This window comes from Pipra filicauda, unplaced genomic scaffold (assembly GCF_003945595.2).
Source record: "Pipra filicauda isolate LSUMZ 115617 unplaced genomic scaffold, ASM394559v2 scaffold58_size5111680_pilon, whole genome shotgun sequence".
NCBI lineage: Eukaryota > Metazoa > Chordata > Aves > Passeriformes > Pipridae > Pipra > Pipra filicauda.
Window position 1 is genome coordinate 447,868 of NW_024104742.1, and position 22,743 is coordinate 470,610.

Sequence of the window (22,743 nt, forward strand, 5' to 3'; positions counted from 1 at the left end):
TATTGAAGAGAATTGATTGAGCTCTGATATAGTAACAAATGATTTTATAAATACCTCTCTGGAGTTAATTTCCCATTGTGGGATATGCAGAGCTCTCGGGGCTGATGCATGATCTTTTTCTTGAGAGCTCCAGTGTTGAGGCGGGGATGTTCAGTAGTAGGTACTTTCATATACAAAGGAATTGGGAGGGGTGTTACTACAGTTCAAGCAGCGATTAGGAAATTGCGACGGGTACTCAGGAAATAGGATAAATCACAACTTCTAAATACACATTCATGCCTTCATAAAAAAGAAAAGTGTGCGTGTCAAGCTAAGACAGGAGAAGCCCTCTGTACCTGCCTCCTTCTAGATCGTATTAAAACTTACAAAACTTACAAGGGAAGCACGCAGGGTTCAGTGATCTCCTGCTTCACGTGTACCCCGTGGGTGGCTGGTGGCTGGCAGGACAAGTGTTCCCAGTCCCAGGGGACATCGTGTAGGTTTGGCGTGGCAGCCCCTGTCTCATTTCTCTGCTTTCATGCTGCTCTGTGCAGCCATGCATCAGCTCGTGCCCTCTGCTTGCACGCACAGGACACAGCAGAGCCTTTCTGAAGTATTGGTTTTATTCAATTATTAAAAGTATTTTCATCCGGTCGGAGAGTATGGGGCTTTGTGCATTTAAGATGTAGCAAAAATATATGAAAATATATATGGATAGAAGGATAAAGTTTTTTCTGTAATGCTAAATATATGCTTTTTATAAACAAGAAGTTGGATTATTTTAATTTTTTTTTTTTTTTTAGAATATAATAAATATTTTAGCGTAGTTATTCTGGCTCCAAAAGCGCAATGAAAATGTTAGCCTTGGCATATCAATCGTGCTTTACAGATGACTGTAATTTCCTGAATGTCAAAACTCCAAATTTCTCTACTAAGCAAACTTTTCAGTGGCAAAATAGATTGCCTCCATAATATATCACTGTGTGCAAGAAAAAATGAAATCTTTATGTACTGTATTATGAATCAATGAGGCATTAAGATTCTTGGAAGGGTGAGTGGACTCTGGAAAATGAAAAACTGCCACTATTCCCTCTCTGTAAACCACTGCTTATGGAGTGTAGGCTTTGCAAACCTCGATCCTCGCCGCCGCAAAAATATCAGTTACACGTTGAAACCAATTCCTGCAGCGGCATTTAGATGGGGTAAATACTGTTGTACAGATCTGATTTATAGCAGCATCCTGTGGTTTATTCACCAGCTCTGTTGCAGTGGGCTCCTTTTTGCTTTGGGATATCTCTGTGCTTTTTAATGAATCTGGGAGCTCTGTGATCAGGGAGATGCTGTGCCACACCTGGAAGATGCTGTGTGATGCAGCTCTGGGAGATGTGAGCTCCAGGAGACAGGGACAGTTCCTCACACTGGGAGTAGGAAGGTGCTCCTGGTACTCTGTGGGCTTCAGAACTCGATGTTTCAAAAGACATTGCTCACACTGTTACTTTTCCTAGTGTGTATTAAGGGCAAAATTCAGCTCTGCCTCCTGTGTTTTTAAGGGATAATCAGCCTAGACAAGAAAAGCACTTTGCATAGCCAAGGCCTTGTGTGCTGCCAGCGCCAGCATCACAAATCCGGCATCACCCGTGCTGCAGCTCAAGGGAAGCATGGCATGTTCTTATGCTGATGCTCCTCTGTCACATTCTCTCTCCTTTCCTTTGGTTTTACCTCGATGTGCAGCCTGGGGTCTTGGCACCACTGCTGCCCTCCATCAAGATGCCTTTGTCATATAATTAAGCTCACGAGTGGGAAGCTTTGCTGCTGTTCGATGAAAGATGGGTGTTTCCAAAGGGTAAGTTCAGTCCTTTTCCCAGCAGGTCTGGTGGGTGGGATGAGTCTGGGCCCCTCTGCCCAGCGTTGCCACCCTTTCCCGTGCCAGACTCTGGGCTGGAGGCAGTGGATTGGGGACTGGCGCCAACGGCTGAGTCACTCTTCTGTTTGCTGAGTCTAAAAACAGAAACTTGCTTCTCTTTTTATACTCCACTAAAAAAAAAATAAGTAAAAAGGCCACTGTTCTTGCTGAATTGGTTGTGAGCAGGGGTATCCTGCAGAGATTTTAATAATACAGGCAATTATGAAATTAATACCACTCTGGCAGATCTGCAGGGCAGCTCTCCCCTCCACAGGCAACGCTGTGGACAATTAGTTTGTGCGTGAGGGTAGCTGGGAGCATGTGTGCGTGTGTGAGGCTGCATATTTTTTACTTGTTTAAAGCCTTATTTTCATTATCTTTGTGTGCATATGCCATGCCTGCACATAAATGAACATGTACCTTGAGCTGCAAAATCGCTGCCTTCCTCTGTGCCTGAAATGCTTCTTTTCTGCAGATCTTTCCTATTTGGTAATTTTACAGGCAATGATGGGCTGGTGTAATTGCTGTTCTTGAAAAATCCAGCTCCTTTTTATGGGTTCCTCTGGCACTTTTCTCCTGCTGCCGTTGCTGTGGGTAGGCTGCTGGCTTCCTACCCCCACCATTAGTGTTTCTAGACAAAACATCTCTGTGATTCATTGGGTGCTGATAGAAGTGAAAACATAATGATTACTTAGAGGAAATGTAAATTTACATTTGCTAACGGCTTTAATTCACAGTTCTGAAATACTTATCTCCTTTCCTCCGAGGTCCTTGTTCGGAGCTAATGCATGATTTGCCTCTGCCGCCCTGAGACTCAGAGTAAAAGAATATAGTCCGTGTACTTTTGCAGGCTGCTGCAGTGAAAAGGGGTGTTTGTTCCTCCTCCTCCTCTCCCTCCCCATTATCTGTATCCTTCACTTCTTTAATTGATTTGTTCATCTAGGTTTTACTATACTTTGAATTTTGGATGAGGCGGAGCTGGAAGTTTAGTTTAATTGGAATGACTGAATGAAGAGAGGTCTTGTAGGAACAAGTAGGAGCCAGCCCTGGGTCTGTTTGCTCAGCAGGAGCTGCACTGAGGTCCCTGAGGAGAGAAGGGGAGCAGACCTGCTCAGATAACCCTGTAAGCGCCATGGAGGTGGCAGGGGAGGATCTGGCAAGGGCAGCTGGTCTGTGGATCCAGGACATGGAAGCAGGCACGGGACACTGGGCATCAGATCTTCTCCCTGAAGCTCCTGGAGAGCATGACACCCCCCCTTGCTCATCACCCACTCCGAGGTGGGGCCTGTTGCCCTTGTGTGTGGGGCCCGGGGCGCTGGAAGCACTGCGGGAAGCCCACGGGCGATGCTTCTCGGCTGCTGCCATTGCCATCCACATCACTGCTGCGAAGCATCTGGGACCAATCTGGAGTGGATGCAAACATTTGATTCCCAGCGCTGCCTCAGTGAGCTTGCCAAATATTTTGGCCTTATCTCTGTGAGTTGTGCTCTGTGGGAACAGCTCTTGGCAGGGAAGAAGCATTCCCATTTTGGGGGGAGGTTCCAAGCATGGATGGTTGAGGCAGGAGAGGCTGTCACCAGGATGCTCACCCCTGTCCTTTTAATTGTGTCTCTAGGTGACAAAGTTCGTTAAGAATCTGAATGAGTCACAGTATTAAATGAATGCTTTGCCTCTCTCTGAGTGATCTCCAAACAGATGCCTGCCTCCAACAAATTAGGCAGCAGGGGTATTTCTGTTGGAGGAACAATTTGCGGTATTAGCAAATCAAATTCTCAGTGGGCCACTCTTGATGGGAATTAACCTCACCTTCTGGGAGTGAAGCACTCGGCACCCGACGTGGTGTAATTGAGTTTGACTTCTCGGAGAGATGTGGTGGGAATGATTGATCGGCAGGGAGACCCTCTGCCAAAGATTAAAATCCATCAGCAGCTTCAGAGCCGTGCGGGGAGGGTTTCTGAGAGCAGAACAAGGAATGTGAGACTCGTGCCGTTCATGATCCTGACCTTCCATCATTGTCCGTGACTTTGCTGTCAAATAATCCCAAGCGGGGACATTTTCTGAGCTTTTTGGGGCGAGGGGGGAGTGCAGGAGCCCGCCTGCAGAACAGTTTCAGTTCACTGCTGGGAACAGTGGAGAAAGAGATCCGTGCACGTGGCCACAGTGTAGGAGCATCTTCCTCTGGTCAAATGAGCTGAGTGAGACAAGTTGGTGTCTCAAAAAAACCCCAGATTGCTCAGCTTTTGAAAGAATGAGTATGTGACTACTCTTTTGTAAATGAGCTCTGTGGATTTCCATTCAGCAGCGTGAGCAGTTTGTGGGGAACGGGGGAAGGACACCGATGTCCTTGTGCTGCTTGCCGGCTCTGGTGATTGTGCATTGTTTCTGGTGCCGGAGCACCAACCCTATGATTATTTCTCTTTTTTTGGTAGCTCCGTCCTTAGTCCTTTGCATGATATGCTGAATCTGTGCTGCAGGGTTTTAGTTCATTTTATTTGCATTTCTGCTGGATGTGGTACAAATCTCATCTGTCCCTTTGCCCCTGCCCATTCAGAGGGAACTTTCAAAATATCCATCTTGGTTTCACACTGCCCTGTTAATGTACTGCAAAGTCCATGGACCAAGGGGAAGAAACCTCCCAGAGTAGGAAACATTCCCATATTTCCTTGCCTCCATCTCCACCCAAAGAGATGGAGATGCTTGTTCAAAATTGCCTCCTATTCACTGCACAAGCCCCGTTTGCAACTCCAGACGTCCTAGCCAGGCTTATCATCTGTATGAACTTGACCTAGATACAAGCTGGTGTGCTTGAGCCAGCTTAAAACATAACCTTACTTTTGCCTGGTGAATGGGACTGCCCCAGTACTTTCCCTGGAAATCATAGCTCTGCTTCCGAAGCCCTGTGCTAAAGCTGTGTTTCCCTGGGTTAGTTTGTCCCCGAGCATAGCCTGGGGGGAGATTGGGATGTTCCCAGGGCTGCCTTGCTCCCTGTGCAAAGGCTGTAGGTTTCTCACCCCCTGTAGCCTACAAAACCCTTCTTGCCATAGCCTCATTTCTGAGCAGAAATGGGAAAAGGTCACTCAGTCCCTCACCTACTGATCCATTTGCTAATGGATGTAATGGTGAGTGGATGTTCAGCTTTCAGCTCCCCTCTCCAGCCCCTTACCTCATAGCTCCATCAAGCCAGGCTCGGGTTTCCAGGCTGAAGGCATGGCAGCTGCCAGCGTCTGACCTTCAGCCTCCCTTAACCTCAACAAGCAATTAAACAGCCAGGGCAGTGGGGTTGGGATGAGGTGTACCTGACTTCAGGAGATTCTGACCCATTGGATGCTTAAGCAGAGTCACCTCCTCCTCCCCTCTTTTCAGCGGAGCAGCTCTGCAGGTGAAGAGCCCCTTGAGCACTGTGGTGTGGGTACCTGGGTATCCCTTCCCTGGCAGCTTCTCCAGGCTCTGAAATCTTTGGCTTTACTCAGTGCTGTCATCCCCTGGGGTTTCACACCTCCTCACTTGGACTTTAATTTTTTTTCTTTAATGATGCAATTAGAAGGTTTATACAAGGATTCATTTAAAAAAAAAATCACTCGCTTGGAAAAACAGATTTTCATTCTTCCCCTGTGTTTGGCAGAGGTGGGGAAAGGGGAATAGCCACCTGGTAGCTCCGGGGACATACCAGAAACAAATGACTGTCACACCATCTCACATTCCTGATGCCTTCAGGGTCAACCTACTTTGTGAGTTGCCCTGGAGCTCCTTTTGTTTTCTGCTTCATGGGCACCCAGCTCAACTTTGACAGAAAAGCTGTTTTTCTGGTGAGTGCAGCTCTAAGTTGGAGGGATGATTCACAGTAGTTTGAGCTCTACCTGCAAACATGTTGTCTCGGGCTCTGAAGCACAAGCTTCATGGAATGGGCAGGAGCTCAACACCCCCTTGTTAAGACGACAGAAAGAACAAGCTGTTACATACAGAGCTAAAAATAATTGCAAAGCTTTGAGTCTTCCTCCCCGTTGCAGCAGAATGATGCTCAAAGTGCTGATGGACGATTCCATCTCTGGCACGGCTCTGACTTGACGATGCATTAAAGCTTTTGTGACTTTTTGAAGCTCAGTTCAGATGAATGCAGAGCAGCACGGCTGCTTTCTTGGAGCTGCCATGATTCCTAACTTGGAGGAAATGGCTTGGGGCAAACCCAAAAGCTGGTGTTCCCAGAAGGGTCACCTCCTTTTTCAGTAGAATTTTAATAGGCAGACTTAAGAAGGGGGAAAATGCACAATGTAGCTGAGATTGGCCCAGCAGCTGACAAAGCATCTCTCTCTAAGTCATTTCTTGAAAGCAGGATTCAACTGGGAAGTAACAACATGGAATAAATAACAGCAATGAGCATGTTTGCAAGGAGCTGGTGCTCAGGCCAGGTAGGACATGGGCTCCGTCTGGGGCATCCCATAAGTAGCCCTGCCAATGGCCTGGCATCCCCAAGCACAGGGTGCTGAGGGACAACCAGACACCTTCAGGCTCACTGCAGAGTCCAGTGAGCATCTTTACTCAGCCTCATCTCCTGGTCTCCCTGGACTGCAGCGTTTCTCCCTGACAGGTGCTGATGGAGATATCCAGAGGGATGAGGCTGCCGGCCACCCAGGCTGACGGTGATTCCTTACGACACAGCCTCTTCCACCAACACACAAGTTTTTATTCATTCTTTTGTTTTTACAGCAGCAGCCAAGGGAGATGCTTTGTCACCACCGCCTGTGACCAAAGGGGACAAAGGGAGACTGGCTGAAGGGTTTGAACTATAATAAAATGCTTGCTGGATCGATCTTGGCTCAGGATTTGTTTCCCTTTTTGCCTTAACTTCCCATTGATTTCTGTGATGACCTTAGAGCATATGGCTTGTTTGGCCCTCTCCCTCAGCTGGCAGCACCCCTGTGCCTGCACCCCACTCTCCTCCCAGCCTCGCTGAACTGCTGGTGGGTCAGCTCATACAAGGAGCTCTGGGGTAAGCAGGGCTTTGCTTTTGCCTCCTCAGTCATCAGATGTTTGTTGCTGAATATTAGTTGCTATAGTTAGTGCAGAGGTTAGTGCTATATGGTTGGGTCGTTATTTTAGTGCAGTATCCCAATAAACTAGATCCAAGGGTGAGAAGTCCTAACAGAATTTAAAGAAGGGGATTGAGTTTGCCCCAGAGATGCCCCATTTCCCATGTTGGGGACCCTGACAAGGCTGTGTCGCTGCTACACCAAAGGAGCCTGTGGCACAAGCATGACCAGGGACAGCTCCTGCTTGTGGGAGTGACTGGTTGAGGTGATGGTGCTCAAGGAAAGCCCTTTTCCTTTGGCAGGTCGGTTCTCCAATGCTACCAGAGACCTGCTGAGGTAAGACAGAGGTCTTGAAGAGGTCTCAGTCATGAAAGTGAGCTTTGTTCTTGCTTCCTGTTACCTCCGACTCTCAGTGAAATCCTTGAATGGCACTTTTGGGGAAAAGGACTTTCCTTGGGGTCATGGCAGGGTTTTGGCTCCCTTTGTTCTGTGAATCTGTGGCCAAATCCCTCAGAGGCAGGAGGGGTGGCAGCAGCACTTGGATGAGGGTGGGGATGGTGATGGTGCCAGTTGGTGTCCTGGCTCCGAGTATGAGGTGCTGTTGTTTCCAGCCACTGATGCTGAACTGGGCTGCTTGGCTTTATTTGGTTTTGCATGTTTATTGTATTTTCTACTTACTCAATTATTTATGAGTGTGGATGTTCTAAATAGGAAGAGGAATGGTGACTCTCCAGGTTTCCTTTCCCCTGTGCTGTTGGATCCTTTTTGTGCTTGTGACTCATTTTTTAGTCCACCCAGAGACAATTTTCTGTAAAACATTGACATCTAGTGGCTTTTCTGCTGAAGGAAGCGATAGGGAACAAAAGGTTTACTGAGGGGTGGCCAGTCATGATGCCACTTGGGAAAGCAAATGAATATCCTTCTTCTCCTTACACAGCACCAAGGACACGACAATCACACCCCAAGGGCTCAGGGCTCCTGGGCACACACTCCTCAGTGTCCTTGTACTGGAGGAGTGGCCTTCCCTGGCAGGACAATTTGCTTATTGAGCTACTTTAATTCTATTTACTTAAGCAGGTAGCTGGTATCCTGACAGTGTTCCTCCAGCACCATTGCTGAGGCCATGGTCGTGTTAGTGAAGGTGCAAATACCATGTCCTTTGCATGACTTTAGGCTGTGACAGTGGACAACATGGTGTTTGATGGTGGATATTAATATATAACCCAGAGTGAGCTCTTAATGCTATACCTATGGTTGAACTTGCAACTTTTCCAGCTGATGGGTTCCCTGAGGCAGCACGTGCCCTGCATGTGCCACCATCCTGTTGCTCCAAACCAAAGCCAGCACCTCCCTTGGAAACCTTTTCTCTTACAAAATGCTGCAATGCATCCTTTATTTTCCTGTTAGTCACTAAGCTCTCCTCTCTCATCATTGCAGTCCTGTATTAAAAGAGCCAGAGCTACCTGTGTCCTGCTTGGGTTGGGGCTTACATCCTGGGAGATACTTTGATTATTCTCCAAGGTCTGGGGAGAGCATCAACTGGGACACCAGCAGGAGCATGTTGCCACACGGGCAGCCCAGCACAGAGGGAAATTTTGGGTTCCCCTCACCTTTGTAGAGGCAACACCTGTTAAACAGAGTCAGCTGTGTGTGTGCAGGTACATAACAACCTTCCCACTCCCCCCAGGAATTTGTTCAGCCATCCTTCACCCTGCAGAGGTGAGCGCACGGAGGAGCGTGCTGCAGCAGGGCTCTGGAAAGCCTCTTAAGTGCATCTCTGGGTTCCTATTGATTTTGAACGTTAATTCGCTGTGTGCTGGGGACACACGGGACTAAACACTCTGTTTTCCTTTCCCCTCGGCAGGAATTTCTACTATATCACCATCCTGCGTGACCCCGTCTCCCGATACCTGAGCGAATGGCGCCACGTCCAGCGAGGAGCGACGTGGAAGGCGTCCCTGCATGTCTGTGATGGCCGGTCCCCAACCACCGAGGAGCTGCCCAGCTGCTACACGGGGGACGACTGGTCGGGCTGTTCCCTGCAGGAGTTCATGGATTGCCCCTACAACCTGGCCAACAACCGCCAGGTCCGCATGCTCTCCGACCTCAGCCTGGTGGGATGCTACAATCTGTCAGTCATGCCTGAGGAGCAGAGAAATAAGGTTCTGCTGGACAGTGCCAAGGAGAACCTGAAGCGCATGGCCTTCTTCGGCCTGACCGAGTTCCAGCGCAAGACTCAGTATCTCTTTGAGAAGACTTTCAACATGAACTTCATCTCGCCGTTCACGCAGTACAATAGCACAAGGGCCTCCAGCGTGGAGATAGACAAGCAGACTCAGCAGCGCATCGAGGCCCTCAATTTTTTAGACATGGAATTGTACGATTATGCAAAAGACCTGTTTTTGCAGCGGTACCAGTACATGCGGCAGAAGGAGCACCAGGAGGCGCGGCGGAAACGCCAGGAGCAGCGGAAGATCCTGCGGGCAAAGCAGGCACACCTGAGGGAGCAGGGAGAGAACAGCTCCAGCACTGACTACATAGGGAACGTGGAGCGGTGGCGGCGGTAGTGGGGGGCACTCGCCGGGCACCAAAACGAAGCGGGACCCAACCCCAACCTGCAAATCGGAGACGGCAAACGACGCTTCTTGAGGGTCCGAAGCAAAAAGAGGTTAAAATGTTGCCTTTGCAGTTGCCTTTGCAGTAAATGTTGTACTGTACGTGGAACACTTAATCTTAGCGTGTAATTAAATTGTCCTTTTTAGGTTTGTTGGATTATTTATGAAATACAGGAGCCAAGTCGGCTCATCGGAAATGTTTGCTTGGACATTTATTTAAAAGAAAAGAAAGAAAAAAATTATCCTTAAATTAGCTATGAGTACAAAATGGGATGCTGGAAAATGTTTATGATGCTCGGCTGAAATCTATCTGGGAAGCAAACTCATGTCCTAATAACGAGCATTTAGCATACTCTCACAATACAGTATACGAGCAAAACCTTTTCCCTTTGATTTTATCTTTATTTTAATGATGTGTTTTCAAGGGCACCAACTGCTTATGATATTTACCAAGTTAATGAATGGACAATGAAGGGAACAGTAAAGGTCTAGAAAAATTATTGACTAGTTTTATGTATAATATTGGCTTTTAAAATGAATAGAAGTAATTTCTCTAGTTATATAAATATTTAAAATTTTAAACTTTTTCTACCTACTGCTGTTTAGAGTTTTAAGCTTGATCTATCTCATATTAAAAAAAAAGGAAAAAAAAATCATACATAGTTTTCTGAACTCAATGCCAATGTTATAGACACTGTTTTGAGACTTTTTCAGGGCAGTATGATTTTAACCATTCTGGAAAAGTTGCAGCACGCTCTCATGTTTGTTTCATAAAGCCTATTCCAAATTATAATCCTGTGACAGTGTCTCATTTTAAGTCTTTCTTACCCATTAGAATACATAATGCTGAATTTATCATTCCTTAATAATTGGTGGTATAAACTAGATGAAATTATGTTGCGGATATTTGTGTAGTGTCTTTAAAAAGTCATAAAACTCTCTAATCCCAGCAATATTATGAAGAGAATTGCTTAATGGAAGTAGATTTACACTTGAATTAGGATTTACTTCCAGTAAATCTTTGCTACACCAGATAAGAACAGGGCTTTTTTTTTTTCCTATGCTCTTGAGCCCTTCTTAGCAATGACAGATGAGCGAGGACTGAAAATGATGGAAGCCAGTTTTACCATAGCCATAGTTACATGGGATGAGAAGGTGTTGTGATGCCTGGGGTGCAGCAGCTTGCTCCCGAGCAGGCTTTGCTGGGACACAGGGTGCAGAGCTGGAGCTGGGCCGGGCTCACCCGCAGCCCTCCGGCCTCACCCAGAGCGACAGGGAGAGCAGACGGGGCAGGTAGTACAAGGGGCTCCTATAAATCTCTATGCAAAAAAATAAAAAACCTCTGCAAGGCTTGGGCTAGACATTCAGCAAGTTCAGAAAATCCATACACAGCCTGCAGCGCTCCCGAGCTTGGCACTGAACGGAGATCCCGGAGCGGGTGCGCAGATGGGGGCACCCAGAAAGGGCCCTCTGTGTCCCCGTGGACACGATGCTTACAAGGCTCACTTGCACTATTGCCTTTCACCTGTAATACTCTATACACTATGAAGGCAGGGGGGCAGAAGATGAGGCAGAAGGCTTTAAAACAATCTTAGGCTCCACGCCTAAGTTACTTGGAAGCCGTTTTCCATCTGATGTTGTGTGGCAGCCTAGGGGCAGAAATCCTGCTGGGGGCAAGCAGAGAGCAAAGCAGCAGCAAACCAATACCCTGCGTTAGCAGCTTCGAGAAGAGAATAACTTCATGTACAGCAATTTATTTTTTTTTTTAAATGAGAACTGCAGTTGTCAATATGATGTCTCGGTTGTATTTTGGTTTTTACGGGGGAAAATAAAACTGAAGGGCACTGCTGTAAACAGGACTTAACCGTGGGTGAGCTGGAGGCCTGTTGCAGGAGGTGCATCTTGTTTTTATGCTGTGGTGTGCATGGTTTACAGAGACTAGTTGCATTTTCTTTGTGTATACTGTTTATTGTATATAGGGGATGTACGAATATAAGGATACCATTTTGTCATAACCATATCAAATTCTACTGATTTCCACCGTAGACGCTGTCTTATTGTGTAGATTTACAGGCCAATCCACTGACTTTGATTGTGTAATTTAACAATAGAACTGATAAATAAAATTTAACTACAGACTTCTGATTTTCATGTGCTTATTTCTTTTTCTGACGGCATGTTGGGAGCTGTGCAGTTCAGAATGAATGGTAATTCCATGAATGAAATAGCAGTTGACAGCAAGGATATGAGTTTGAAATCATGGCTTTTCTGAAGTGTATTTAAACTACAGCTTTCAAGGGCAAAGCCACTGTGGACTTTCTCTGGTTCAGGAGTTACTGTGGAGTTATGGCTGCTTTTCTGAGCGGTCCTCAGAAAAACAAGCTGTGGTCTCTGGTGATTTTAAGTATGATTGTCAATGTTCTGCAGCATTAAGGAATTCTTTCTCTGTGTGTACATATATGTGTGTTTATGCATATGATTTTTTTTTTTCCTTTATGTGATAACCCTCTGTTTTTGCTCCAGGAGCAGGCTGCCTAGCCACTGACTTCCAGTGCATCCTGCTGTATCACTCCTGGGGACATTTTTAAACACACACACAAAAAAAGACAAAACCAGAATTGGATGCAAAAGCAGGTAAGAATTAATTAAGCCATAGTACCCCAAATCAAATAGAAAAAATCATATCATAGAATCAAAGAACCATAAAATGGTTTGGATTGGAACGGACCTTAAAGCTCATCTAGTTCCAACCCCTCTGCCATGACAGGAAAACCTTCCACTAGACCAGGTTGCTCCAAGCTCCATCCAGTCTGGCCTTGAACACTTCCAGGATGGAGCAGCCACAGAGCAACCTGTGCCAGGGCCTCACCCTCACAGGGAAGAACTTCTTCCTAATATCTAGTGTATATCTGCCCTCTTTCACTTTGAAGCCATTAACCCTTGTCCTGTCACACCATGCCCTTGTCACAACTTCCTCTCCAGCTCTCTTGGAGCCTCTTCAGGTACTAGAAGGGGCTCTGAGTTGTCCCCAGAGTCTTGTCTTCTCCAAGCTGAACAACCCCAGCTCTCTCAGCCTGTCTCTATAGCAGAGGTTCTCCAGCCCTCTGAGCATTTTCTTGGGCAGAGATGCCATAAAGATACTTGTTTAAAATTTGGATGAAGGCATTTTTGTCTTGGTGGTTGTAAAAGATCCACAGGTTTGCCAGACTTGCAGCAGGACAGTTGACATGAAGGTGTCTGTGGGAGACCTTACCTTGACCTGGTTGAATTCCCCTGCAAGGACAGAACTGCCCTTCCTCTTCCAAGTACCTGCAGGGACATCTTACCTCTATGAGCCTTTTTGAGTCATGGGGAGTGGGGAATGGAGAGGTCTGCCAGCAAACCTGCATTTGACTGCCTTTACAGACAGGTCTATGACTGCACTGAGAGAGCTGCTGGTGGAGCTGCTAATGGGATAGAGGTCATGCAAGATGCCTCCCTGCAGCTAAAAAGCACCCAGCAGTGGAGTCTGGCATAAAACTAATTGGGATTGCCTTTGGAATGGAGTACTTTGACAGCTGAGAAAACTGTTACTTTAGGAGAGGAAGAATGGAAGAGGAGGGGATGCGTTTGGACAGACAAAGTTCAGAAACTGAGGAGCTACAGCAGTGAGTAAAGTGACTTTCAAACCCTCTGGTGAGTTTTGAAAAGCCTGGAGACACGTTAAGAAAATTCTCCTGAGCACCAAGATGCTTCTTAAGTTTGCAGGGATAGAAAGGGATGTCAGCACCATTGGCACTCCCAGCATCAGCCTGGGGTAGTCAGTGCAGAGCCAAGGGCTGCTCTGGAGATGGAGATGTGTTTTGGTTCCTTTTGCTCTCCAAAAGATTGGAAAGTTGATACCTGTGAGACCTGTGTGGCCTTGCAAAGGGTTGCATTTGGGACTAATAGTTTGGGACTGAAAGTTTTCCTAAAGGGTACCTGGTACGCAAAGGTTGTTGGGGGTGAACTGCACAGCTGATTTTTGTCCTTTGCAACCTCTTTATATAACATATGATATATTTTAGTGTGCTGTAATATGTTTGCTTCCAATTATGTCATTTTTGAGTAAAATGAACTGACGGATTTTTTGTATAATTTTTTTAATTCACACATTATCCAAAATTATCAGAGCCATGAATAACACCTGACAGATACCAATGCAATTCAGCTATTTCAGTTCATGAAATCAGTGAGGAAAGGAGAGGGAAACTTGATACATCTCCTCTCTTAAATTTGAGCCAGAAATATCAGATAATTGAGAGAACCTGTCAAACTAATGCAAACCCTCAGCTGCAGACCAAGTCTGCTGGACTGGCCCAGTGCTCCCAGGGAGGCACAGAGAGCAGCTCTGGGTGGAGAGGTGATCCTTATGGAGACATTTTCTGCAGGAGAAATATTTTCCAAGCAGGTGATAAATTTAAATCTTTCACTTACTAAAAATATCCCTGTCTCCAAAGTATTTGGGAGGAGCTGGGGATGCTTTGGCTATTGCTAGACCCTGCTGAGGTGGCACTGTGTGAGAGGAGAAAAGCGGAGGGTCCTTCTCTCCTCATGTGGGAATGTGAATGCTGGGATGGAGACCTGGGATCTCCTGCCTCCAAAGTGGATGGAGCAGTGACAAACCAAGCTGTGATCTGAACAAGGGTGGGATCTGGGCTCTGGGGGCAGCTGGCACTCTGTCCTTCCTGCCCCACTGGCAGCTGTGGTTCCGTGCAGCGCAGAGGAACAGCCTGCCCAAACCTTCCTGTGCAAATAGCACAGCGTCTGAACTCTTACCTATGAAATTCAATTCTGGGTTTCCTAAAGCAATCTCCCTGTTCCACGAGCCTCATCAGGGAAGAGTGTAATTTCATTTAATCCATTTCTTGAGTTCAGAGTCAACGGCATTGCCATCATGCTAATATCACTGCTCTGCCATCTCTAGAGACGGAGTGACGAGTTTAGACCTGAAATCGAATTTGGCTCTGAGCTTCCAGAGTATCTATCAGCCAAATTACCCATAGTCTCTGCCCAGAAGCTCTGTCATGCAGTTTAGCTCTGCAAGGATGCATTAGGCCAGGCAGGAGAGGTTATATCGCTTTTTGTTTTGGGAGCAATGAAATGCTGAAACAATCTATATGCAAAGCAATCAAAATAGTTATAGTGAGGGCTGAGTGTTCATTTTCAGGACAATACAGCCGCTGCCTTTTGGTATCCTCAGCTATTTAATTTATGTATTCCCTTGTATGACTGCAAATAAGGCTTTCACTTGGAAGGATTTTCACAAGCAGTTGTTGACATAAACCTCTACATAAATTGTATAAACTATAGAGATTAATGTCAAATATATGTATTTTCTGATGGCCATTCATGGACAGAGGGCTGCAAATGACTCCTGGCACAACATTTACTCAAGCCCTCTTTGTGTTAATGAGGTCTCAGCTCCAGAGCCTCAGTTGGTGGTCAGTGGCACAGCACTTGTTTTGGCAGTCAGTAGTAAATTTTCTGATAAATGAAGCTTGAGAATGATGAGAGCTATAGTGGCAAAGGATGGGTTCAAGAGATATTTAGGCCAAAGCTCTGTGTTTTGAGGTTCTCAGCTCACAGTTCAATGTCTTTGAAATTATATTCGTCTTTTGAAAGCTGTCTTTAAATTGTAAAGGTAATCTGTAACGGTCTCAAATGATCCACAAGCTGAATTAAGCCTTTGATTTCAGGTTAAACGGTTTAGCCTGACTCGGGATGGAAATGCTGTGACCCTTTCCTTTCAAAAAGCCCTACAAATATAAGCTAATTTTTTGAGGTGGACTGCAGCTGGCAGCTGGGTGTGAGACCTGGAGCAGTTTCCCAGGGAAGGAAGGATGCTCCAGCTTTTCCAGTGGAGTCTCCACTCCTGTCCCTGCAGCAGGAGCCACTGCTCTGTGACTGTAAGGGAAGCAGAGCCTCGAGGGATCTGTAACCCCTTTGTAATCTATTCCTGGTGCTTGATACAGCAACAGCTCTGTAATGGTATTAGTATTAGGTGGAGCACATGAAAAGTATTATTTTGTGCCACATAAGCAGGTGGATAGGGGGGTTATGCCGCATGAGAGATGTGTGCTCCATAGGGGGAAACTGGGAATTTCCCCTCTGGGCATGGCAAGCTGGGAAGCGTATTAATAGACATCATTACATTAGAATAATTGCTGTGGAATCAGCAAGCGCGTACATAATCTTTAATGCCTGGGAAATCTCACACAGTTTCAAAATAATTAAAAGTGGGATTAATCTAGATGCCAGACAACGCCTGCCTAATTACTAATGAATAAAGCCGTCTGAATGGCTGCAGCACCCTCAGCAGCATCAGCTGCTCCAGCACTTTGAAGTCAATCCCCTGCTAATGGGCGACAGGGCAGGGGCGGTCCCCGCAGGCTGCAATTGTCTGGAGGTCAGTGAGGGCCCACTCGGCCCGGTCTGGGGAGATGCTGCTGCGGGCTGGGGGCACAGGGTGGATCGGGCGTGGGGCCCTGGGACCAGCCCCGCCCTCCCGGAGCATCCACGGTTGTGCAGCTGTCTCTGTGTCGCTGGGAGCTGGCCCCAGGTCGGCCCCACGGCAGGGGTTTTGAGGTAAGGGGATGCAGAAAGTGGTTACGTGGCTGGGTGAGAAACCTCAGCTGGGCATGGGCCCTTAGTGCCTCTGAGCAGCAGGACCTGTGTGAAAAGGTGCCCAGTGGGAAGATGATCTGTCCCCACACAAGAAGATGATCTGTCCCCAGTCTTTCCTGGGATTTTTGCGTTCTGCAGGGAATTGCCGCACCTGGAGTAATTCCTGCAGTGTTTGAAACTATACCAGAGCCTGGAATGTGACTGTCACTTTGGAAGTCACTAAAGATTGGTGAGCCTTGAGCAGGTTAGTCCTCTTTTCAGAGAAGCACTTCTGGGAGCAGGAACTCCAGTCTGCTGGTGCAGAGCAGCAGTACTAGGACTGCTCAGGAAGGGAGAGTGGGGGACAAAGACAGACTGTCCATGGTGAGTCCTTGTCACATCCCTGTGCCCCTCCGCACTGCCATGCTTTGGGCAGCAATGCTGCGTTTCATCTGCATCCATACTGGGATTGCTCACAGGATCCGTCCATGGCTCAGCCATGGCCATCCCAGATCCTGCCCAGGAAGCCCACATGCACTAGGCTCTGCCAAAATAACACTGGCTGCTGGGGCTGATTCGACATGTGGGGAGGCAGTTCCAGCACCACAACAGGCAGAAGGGGTAAGGCTGGCAACAGCAGCTTTCCCAAGCAGTCCTGAAGCTGTGTCCTCAAGCTCCATTGTGGAGAGAACACAAATTACAATTAACGAAGTCCTGCCCTCCTCCGATGCCCTTCAGAGCACATTCCACACGGAGGCTGCCTGGCCATCCTTACGGATGGTGTGTGGGCTGACTCTGCAGGGACTCCGCGGTGCTGCTGACTCACACACAGTGCAGCTTCCCCTCGTCACCCGGTCACACCATTGCAATGCTGCTGCTTTTTTTTTTTTTTTTATTATTCCCTTTTTATGGCCTTGCTGGGAAAATGCTGCATCGGCGTCAGTGCGTGCAAAGTGCTGCCTGCAGAATTCTAACTCCCTCCCAGAGCCTTTTGGGATGTCGCTGCCAGTCTGGAAGGAGTCATGCTGGCTCTTTGTCAAACATCACATTGATTTTAAAATTACTCTGATGGCTCTTTAAGTCAGTGCACTTTTTGTGGCCCTCTGCGTTTGTCATAGCTGATCTCTCTCTTTCCCGTGGAAGGGCAGAGGGGTGGCATTATCTGGTTCAGCTGCATTGATTTTCTGTGAGTGGCAGATCAGATTTTGAATGAGGAGAAGCAGATCAGAACTGAAATGTCTGTCTCTCTGTTTTCACCTCACGGTGCTCAGCTCTTCAGCAGGATGGGACTCACAGAACACGCTCTGTCAGCAGTGTTTTTCCTCCCAAGACACCTGGGTGGTGGATCACTGCCTGGGCTGGAGGTTTGTAAGGTGCAGGCCATGTTGTGATAAAGTGGGATCTGGGCCCACATGCTCCTGCCTGCTAGTTCTTTGCTGAGTCTGACAGCCCATACCCTAAACCCTCATCCCCGACAAGCCCATTTGACCTGGGTGCTTTCTGTCACTTCTGTACAAAAGTGAAAGCCAAATCAAAGACTGCAGAGGCAATACTAGAAATTAAGATGTAAAGGTGACTCATTCTGTCACCTTCTGCAGGCTGCAGAACAACCTTTCCATGAGGATAAATACAATCTCTGTATCTGTACACTCAGCTGTTAATATTGTAAACTAAGTACAATGTTTTTCAGATTACTGAATCACTGCTGTCAGTAGAACAAGCAGCTCAAGCAGGCTGCCAAGGCAGGAGATGAAAGAAATCATTAATTTTACGTTACTGGTTCATGCACAAATTTCTGAGAGGGGGTGATTAACTGCTGGAACAAGCCACTGAGGGGAGCAGAGGATTCTCCAGTTCTTGCTGTCTACAGATGAAGGCTGGCTGCTGTTCTGTGAGGGGTGCTTCTGCCAGGTAAAATTGTTGTTGTACTCAGTGCAAGTGCAACTGGCTGAATTGTGGAGGGCGCCCTCCAAGTATAAGGGGCAAGTGGAGACAATCTAATCATCTCAGCCACCCTTAACAGTTGTGAACTCTTACAAAAGGTCTTGCTGCTACAAAGGTTCTGAATATTCATGGGTCAGTTCATGCTGACCCTTTAAAGAAATATCTCAGCTGGCACCAGCGGCTGGGACAGTGATGCTGTCCCCTGTGCCTCCAGGGATGCTGCAATATGCTGCCTGTCTCCATCCCCTGCAGTGATCAGCAGGGTGCTGAGCAGGGCCATTCTGTGCAGGCATACAGCCTTCCCTGGAAGGGAAACACAGCCATGGATATGTGCAGCACTTAGGTTTGGGGGGCCAGAAAGGCCCCAAGGTGGGAAGCAGGCCACTCTGAGGGTGACAGTGGGGCAAAACTGCTGCAAAAAAGAGCTCTCCTGCTCTGCAACTTGTTGATCATTTTGTATATTGCTTGTGTGCAGCAGGTCATAACCAAGGACATTGGCCCTCATCTGACCCTGGCAGCACTCATCTTCCTCACAGACCTTGTATGAGGGCTTGGATGCATCCCTTGCAATTGCATGCAGCTCCGTAGCTCTGATTCTGGGAGATGGCTCTGATATTTCTCATGACTGCTAGTAATTAAGCAGGATGCACCTTGGATTTGCTCGACCAAAAGGTTGGTTATGACTTTTTTGTTTTTGTTTGACTGATGGTCAGCCTGGCTCCCAGAGGAGCAATGAAGATGTGGTTGGGGTGAGAGGGGACATATCTAGCACATCTTAAGGGTGACTTGCTTGTGAGACCTCAGAGAAGAGCTCATTTCTCAGGCCCCTAAAGCCAAGGATGCCCTTTGCCATAGGCAGGCTCTTGTGTGAGGAAGACTTTGCTGCTGATCGTGGGGCTGAAGATTCAATGCTCCCTTCACCTGCCAAGCAGCAGAGATGCCTGGACATCTCATCAAATCCCAGCTTGATCTCTGCCCACATCCAGTGCAAGGACTTCTTCTCTCAGCCCCCTCCCTGGCCCCATCTGACCTCCAGGGCAGAAAGAGGCATTTATTGGAAGGATTTCTATGTGCTGGCCAGGTTCTGCTTGGTATTCAGAAGCGGAACAAAGTAAAAACTTTAGTGTTTACATCCATAGCAATTTAGGCTTTAATTTAGGCAATATAATACAATCTATCTTACTCTGAATTTTAACAGCTTTTCTATTATTTTGCTCCATGGCTACTTGGAAATGTGAGCTCCTTTACTACGTGACTACTTAGACCAATAAGAGAGCTATTTACTTAACACATTAGTTTGCAGGCAGCATTCTGTGAGCCTGCTGGTGGAGGCTGCCTGTGTCCATGGCTGTGGGTATGAATATGCATAATTAATAAATGTTATTTGCTGGACATTTATTCCTGAGTGTCTCAGCTCTCCTTGACCGAGAAATTCTGTCTCTCTGAGATCTAATGAAAGGTTTAGACTTTTTAATTTATTTTCTCTAGATTAGGCTCAGAAAATAACCTTATTATTCTAATAGGTAGACCAGTCCCTGAGGAAGATATGAATAAATGAAAAAGCAATAGGTGAAAAATAGGCCAGAGCTGCTATTACAGAAGAGTCTTTCTGACCTTTTAATTTTTTGTTCAGAAACACAGGAAATCAGATTCTGAGAGCACACAAAATGCAGCCAGCTGCTCCTGCAGCTCCAGTAGCTGTTTTTCTGTGCAAAATGACAAAATTTCTACTAGAACAAGCATTTTCTCTGGAAATACATTTTAAGTGCCTGTTGTATTAAATTTAGGTTGCATCGAGTGCATAAAATTCGATGTATGTGTTCAGTCCCATTTTGGACTGTACACACTAGAGGGAGCCATGGAAAAACCAATCCCCAGCCTGCTGCCAGGCTCCTGCCCTTCTCCCCAGAGCCCTGGGCCCTGCCTGCTCCTGCCCGCTCCTGCCCTCTCCCCTGGGAAAACTGGTGTCTTTGAAGAGCAAATCCTGAAAATAACTGTTTGGGAATGTTGGAGGAGCAGTTTTGTTGAAAGTAAAGTGTATTGTTTGAATATGCTGATGTTTGTCAAAATTTTAGATTGGAAAAAGGCATTTACTTCAACCCCACCAAATTTTACCTTTTGAGAATGTCCCTCTTTAGGTGAGGTTGGTCCCTTTGGATGCTGCCCTGTATTCCTCTTCCACACTGAAACACTGTGTATACAGCCAAGTGATGCTTTTACACAGTATCCTGCTCTCAGGAGGACAGCCACTGTTGAAGGTATCCAGGACCCAATTAAAATGTTTCAGGTGACTGGAAATTATTTTTGCAACTCTGTTTCATCTGAAATTCCAACTTTTTCTCCTGCTTCCGTGATATTTGCCTGCCCATCACCCTCACTCTTCTTAAAGTCCCCTTTGCTCCCAGTATCTACTTCCCACAGAGGGAAGTCCTTGGGGCTAGGGGAGAGGGAGCTCCTCTGCTTTTCTTCTGCCTGACCCCTCTTTGCGTTGGGAAACAGGGAATGGGAGGTCCCAGCTCACCAGCAAAGTCCCAAATTCTGACCACTTCCAGAGACCCCAAATTGTATTTGTTTATAAAGGATGACGTGGAATGACAGATAATTTTTGCCTGCTCTGGGAGCTAATATGGGGAAGTGGTGATACAATCCCTGTGTGCCGATGGATCCTTGAGGATACTAATGCACAGCAAGGCCAGGACATGCCACACAGCCACTCCAAGGGCTGAATTTTCACAGTGACTATTTGCAGTAGTGGCTTTATGGAAAAGAGTGGGGCTGTTACTGGAACGAGGCTGGGATCAGAGCAGGGGTGTGAGAATTTAGCCCATGGTGTTGCTAATGGTGGTTGCTGTGCTGCACATGTGAGGCCCAAATGATAACAGGCGGGGGCTGTTTGCTTTGCTGCGTTGCAGCACAACAGCAGCTTTGTTGGAGCTTTGATGAGCTGTCTCTGCCGCAGCTCGGGTACGGGCTGCTTTTCTGTCTACAAGGAAACATCATCTCTGGTAAGGCAGAAATATTTCCCTCTGAACGACAACAAAAGGAAAGCTGAGCTGTGGTCTTGTCAAGTGCTGTTCCACTGATAAAACAGAAAACAGGACAAAAGTTTCCTCCCGTCAAACAGGGTTGTTCTCAGCCAAGAGCAGACATCTCCAGTTTATTTATTTCCACTTGCTCCTGTGCTCTTTTTGTGCCCCCAGCTGTGTAAAGTTTCAAAGGGTCCCTGGGTCTGACACTGCAACTCCCCAAAAGACCTGTCACTGGAGATAAACAAATCCAGCAACAGGCTGGGAGAGAGAAACAGACACTAGCTAACTAGTCAGGAAAGTTTTCCAGGATTTCAGCTGAACCATGGCACGGTGGTGGATGTGCAGCTTGGTAGGTGGGATACACACACTGTCGCATTTGAGGATCACAGGTTGGAGCTGTGGCACTGTGGCAGTCCTTCCCAGCCTCTCCTGCTCTCCCACAGTGCACCTTTTGTAAGTCATAGAAAAAGAAGTATTAGCTGAGTAATGCTTAAACAAAGCCTCTGTGTGTTTTGGGACAGTGGGGAGTGTACAGAGTGGGCTGCCCAGCCTGGCCCAACAGCAGATTTAAAGAAGCTTTCAGCTTCTGCTTAAGCCTAGTACATACTTCTGCTTGGAGTCGTGACAGTGGAGGAAGAAATGGGGACCCGTTAGGGAAAGGGAGATAATTCCTCAGCATCATCACATCCTGAGTCCACTGATGACCCAGGGAGGTTTGTTTAAATCAGAGATGGAGACATTATTCCAAAGTGATCTGCAATGCACAACGGACATGGTGCCTGTCAGTGCTATGATCTGTGAAAGGACTCCAGAGGGGATGGTTCTGGTCATGTTTGGAGCTGATGCCACAGTCCAAAGGGATGCCCCGAGGACAGTGTGTGTTAGGGTTCCCCTGCATGCTGGGTGCTGTTGGGAAACAATTTTTCTCCTTCTCAGATGCATCTCAGGCTCTCCAAAGGCACAGCTGAGTGCTGAGGGGCAGGGTTGTGTCCTGTGTGTTGTTCCTCACCGCTGTACCTAGTTCGGTTAGAAAAAAAGCATCAAGGCTGGCAGAAGCCACTCTTTGTGATATGATGCAGCAACTGAAAGGAAAAACTCTGCTTTTTATGGCCCTCATGGAAAGGCTTCCCATTTAGCCCAGGAGTAGCAGCTGTTCTCCCAGTTTACAACACACAAACAGACCGCATTGTTTTCTGATTTGCCTTTTTTATTACAGCAGATATTGGATGGGTAGCTAGCGAGGAAAAAAAAGCAGGGAAAGACCAACCCAGCTGGTTCACTTTATGGCATCTGGGAACTGTAGGAGCTCAGCACACGCTCTTCCAGGCAAATACCACCCGGGTGCCCCTGCAGTCAGTGCTGCTACCTATGGGTGTGTGGGAAAGGGGCCTTTCTGGGGTGCATGGGGTAGCAAGCTGGCTGTCCCAGGAGAGTCTCATGTATATGGGATGTGTGTGAGTGTGAGAGATGCCCCATGAGCTGAGCAAGAACCATCCTGTGAGAGTGGCTCTGAACCCTGGCGGGAGTGCTGCAGTCAAAAGGGACTTTTTACCCTCAAGTCATCAAAGACAACTGTATTTCTATGAAGGAGCAGAGTGTTGAGTAGGGAGGGGGTATTTTAA

The 22,743-nt window shown here is 47.1% G+C and overlaps 1 protein-coding gene across 1 annotated transcript in view; it reads left to right on the forward strand.

Moving 5' to 3' along the window:
- The window catches only part of HS6ST2 (heparan sulfate 6-O-sulfotransferase 2), a 127,331-nt gene extending 115,662 nt beyond the window's left edge, over positions 1 to 11,669 (forward strand). Inside the window, exon 2 of the mRNA XM_039387827.1 lies at positions 8,774 to 11,669. Within this exon, the coding sequence (XP_039243761.1) occupies positions 8,774 to 9,476 (703 nt within the window). The 3' untranslated portion in view covers positions 9,477 to 11,669. The remainder of the gene's footprint in view (positions 1 to 8,773) is intronic.
- Positions 11,670 to 22,743: the final 11,074 nt, after the last annotated feature.